Here is a 3452-nt window from a genome sequence, read left to right on the forward strand (position 1 = left end):
TTAGAAAGAAGTCTGAGGCGGCACGCAGGTCCAATTTTGTGTCGCCTCTTGGGGGACCTCCTCTGCCAGGGTCGTGGCCCTGTGAAAGCGGTTCCCATATCTTTGAGGGCCCTGGGACCGGGGGCCCACCAGCCCGTTTTTTGACATCTCATTAGGTCGAGTCTCCAAAGGAGGGAGTAGTTTGCCTTTAATGTCTCTCACTGATCGGCACTGGTCAGCCCTATGGTAGCCTTTGCCACATCGGACACAGAGGGTTGCAGACCCCCTGTCTCTTTTTGTCATCCTGCAGTCTCTTTTTAGATGGCCTGTTTTCCCACATTGAAAGCATGATCTTTTATCCGTCCCTTTAACGGGGCGTCGCTGGAACTGGAGAATGGCAGCCGCCAGGCCTGAGTTAGTAAGGGGCCCTCCAAGTTCCCTGCAAACTCTAAGCCAATCCTGTAGCCCTTTATTTCTTCGGGGGGCTATGGCTGTTCGGCACTCCTGGGTGGCTTGCTCGAAAACGAGCTGTTCTGTTAGTGGTGCTGCTTGTTCAGGATCGCCAAAGATTCGTCCTGCAGCCTCTGTCATTCTAGCTACAAAATCTGAGAAATTTTCCTGGGGTCCCTGAACGATTTTTGTAAGTTGATTATCAATCCCTCCTCTCCTGGACAGTGCCTTCCAGGCTCTAATAGCTGTGCTGGAGACCTGAGCATAGGCGCCCCAGTGGTAAGCAGACTGATCAGCTGCAAAGCGGCCCTGTCCTGTTAAGAGTTCGAAAGTCCATTCTTGTTGCTCAGGTATTAAGGCCGTAGCATTTGCTCTGGCCTGTGTTTGGGCTGCCTCATACCAGAGCGCTTTCCATTCCATGTATTGGCCCATGCTGGCAAGGGCTGCCTTAGCAATCATCTGCCAATCAGCTGGTGTCAATGCTGTCATGGCCAACCTGTCGAGTTGTGTTAGAGTAAAGTTGGCCGTGACTCCATACTTTCTAACTGATTCCGCTAATTCCTTAATCTGATTATATTCAACAGGGGCATGGACCCGTCCTACCTCCGGAGTCTCAAAGATAGGAAATGTCATACTCAGCTTTCTTCTCACCCTCTCGGGGACTAGTGAGAAGGCGCGTGAGCGTGTCTCATATGGAGGAGGCGCCGTTGGTGGCGGCCGCGCTAGAAGGCTTCTATTACTTCCCCTACATTCATCTGGGTAATATCTTTCCTCCTCATATTTAGCTGCTTCCTCATCTAGCTCAGCCTCCTCCTCTGAGTCTAAGGTTTTATTTTCAGAGCTTTCAGAACTGTCGAGGTTCAGCGCTTCTAGCTCTTTCACAGGGTATAGGCTGGCTCCCCCTCCTGGTTTATGTGTAGAGGAGGAAGTGCTGGAATCTGAAAATTTCAACGCTCCCTTGTCTTTGGACTTACCGGGAGGGCACCTTTTCTTTCTTTGGACGTCTTTTTTCTTGCGCGCGCCCAACCTCTCACTACGTTCGGTTTCTGACAGACTTTCCCGGACTACCTCGAGAGTGGCCTGTCCTTCTACTACTGCTGCCTTACACGTTTCATCCTTTAAACAATTCTTAACCAGCTTCCATATAGCTTTGGTCCCTAGGCGCAGATCATCTTCCGCCAATTTTCTGTCAAGGTCTTTTCCAAGTTTGTTCCATGAGGCAATCGTAAACGAGCCTGAACAGGCAAACCAAGGCGCCACCCTCTCCACCTCCTTCACAAAGTTTTTAAGTGTTCCTCCTCCAATTTTGATGTTCCTCTGCTTTAACACTGTTTCCAAGGCCGTGACCACAGACTGTGAGGATCCCATGATGGGCCAGGAACGCCGGCGGCTTATCTACGTCCGTCTGACAAGGCGTGAGGTGAAAGGGTAGAGACGGACACGCTGCTCTCTTATGTACGGGAGTCTTACACGCGCCTCCCCGGACGGTGCCGCTTATCTACGTCGGCCTTATTGCGTCCTTGTTCCTCAACAGTCAAAATCGAAGGTAAAAGGGAGCTGCGCGAAGCTCACTTATATACGAGAGACTGAGACGCGCCTTCAGCTGCTGTGATCGTCCTTTTAACAGCGAAAACGGTGAAAACAGAACATAAAGAATAGTGTGGCTCCCAGGACAAATACTATAGCCTCAACAAATCCTTCCCAAGGCGGTGACAACCCCAGACCAAAGTCCAAGAGAGGGCTGCCTCTCCGAACTTATCTACCTGCAGTTCTGAATCCTCCTTGTCGCCAAGGGATCTCCGAAGGTGCTGACGATGGTGAGGTCTTTTCCGGGTTTCGGCACCAGATGTCCCGCGCTACATCTCGCCAGCAGGAACGACGCGGCACACACAGGATCCTACTACAGAAAAGCTTTAATGCGTCTTGAGAGGGAGAGCATAAGCTTACAATGCGGAGACGGAGAGTGAGGAATAACCGTCCCTTATATAGGAAACTATCCTCGCCTAGGACGTGTCACTCTCTGACTGGTCGCTGCCAATTATGCCAGATGACGTACCAAAACGTACGTGTCCCTTTGAGTAGGGACGTTACCAGGCGCCTGCGTATTGCCCTTTTTACTAGGTGCGTTCTGCCGGATGCCGGTGCCATCTTGTAATGGAGTTTGTGAGGACAGCTCCTCACATATGTGAGGACAGCTCCTCGGACAGCTCCTCACATCTCTGTGAGGACAGCTCCTCGGACAGCTCCTCACAGGTATGGGCCTTGAAATCCTATATTTTCCAGGACTTTTATCATGAAGGGGTGTTGAATTTTGTCAAATGCTTTCTTGGCATCTAATGAAATGATCATGTGGTTCTGTTCTTTCAGTTTGTTTATATAATGGATCACGTTGATGGTTTTCCGTATCTTAAACCATCCCTGCATGCCTGAGATGAAGCCTACTTGGTCATGGTGGATGATTGTTTTGATGTGCTCTTGAATTCAGTTTGGCAGAATTTTATTGAGTATTTTTGCGTCGATTTCATAAGGGAAATTGGTCTGAAGTTCTCTTTCTTTGTTGTGTCTTTGTGTGGTTTAGGTATAAGAGTAATTGTGGCTTCGTAGAAGGAATTCAGTAGTGCTCCATCTGTTTCAATTTTGTGGAACAGTTTGGATAATATTGGTATGAGGTCTTCTATGAAGGTTTGATAGAATTCTGCACTAAATCCGTCTGGACCTGGGCTCTTTTTGGTTGGGAGACCTTTAATGGCTGCTTCTATTTCCTTAGGAGTTATGGGGTTGTTTAACTGGTTTATCTGTTCCTGATTTAACTTCGATACCTGGTATCTGTCTAGGAAATTGTCCATTTCCTGAAGATTTTCAAGTTTTGTTGAATATACGTTTTTATAGTAAGATCTGATGATTTTTTGAATTTCCTCTGAATCTGTAGTTATGTCTCCCTTTTCATTTCTGATTTTGTTAATTTGGACGCACACTCTGTGTCCTCTCGTTAGTCTGGCTAAGGGTTTATCTATCTTGTTGAT

The 3452-nt window shown here is 48.2% G+C and overlaps 1 protein-coding gene across 1 annotated transcript; it reads right to left on the bottom strand.

Annotated features, from left to right (window-relative positions):
• LOC147999868 (uncharacterized) lies at positions 1-1797 on the bottom strand. The gene has a single exon (XM_087593709.1). The coding sequence runs from the start codon at positions 1795-1797 to the stop codon at positions 1-3; it is 1797 nt and encodes a 598-aa protein (XP_087449835.1).
• Between the last annotated feature and the right edge of the window lie 1655 nt (positions 1798-3452).

This window comes from Rattus norvegicus, chromosome 18 (genome assembly GCF_021556685.1).
Source record: "Rattus norvegicus strain SHRSP/BbbUtx chromosome 18, alternate assembly SHRSP_T2T, whole genome shotgun sequence".
Classification (NCBI taxonomy): Eukaryota; Metazoa; Chordata; class Mammalia; order Rodentia; family Muridae; genus Rattus; species Rattus norvegicus.

Coding starts and splice junctions, on each gene's coding strand:
- LOC147999868 (XM_087593709.1), bottom strand. CDS start 1,797: ATGGGATCCTCACAGTCTGTGGTCACGGCCTTGGAAACAGTGTTAAAG.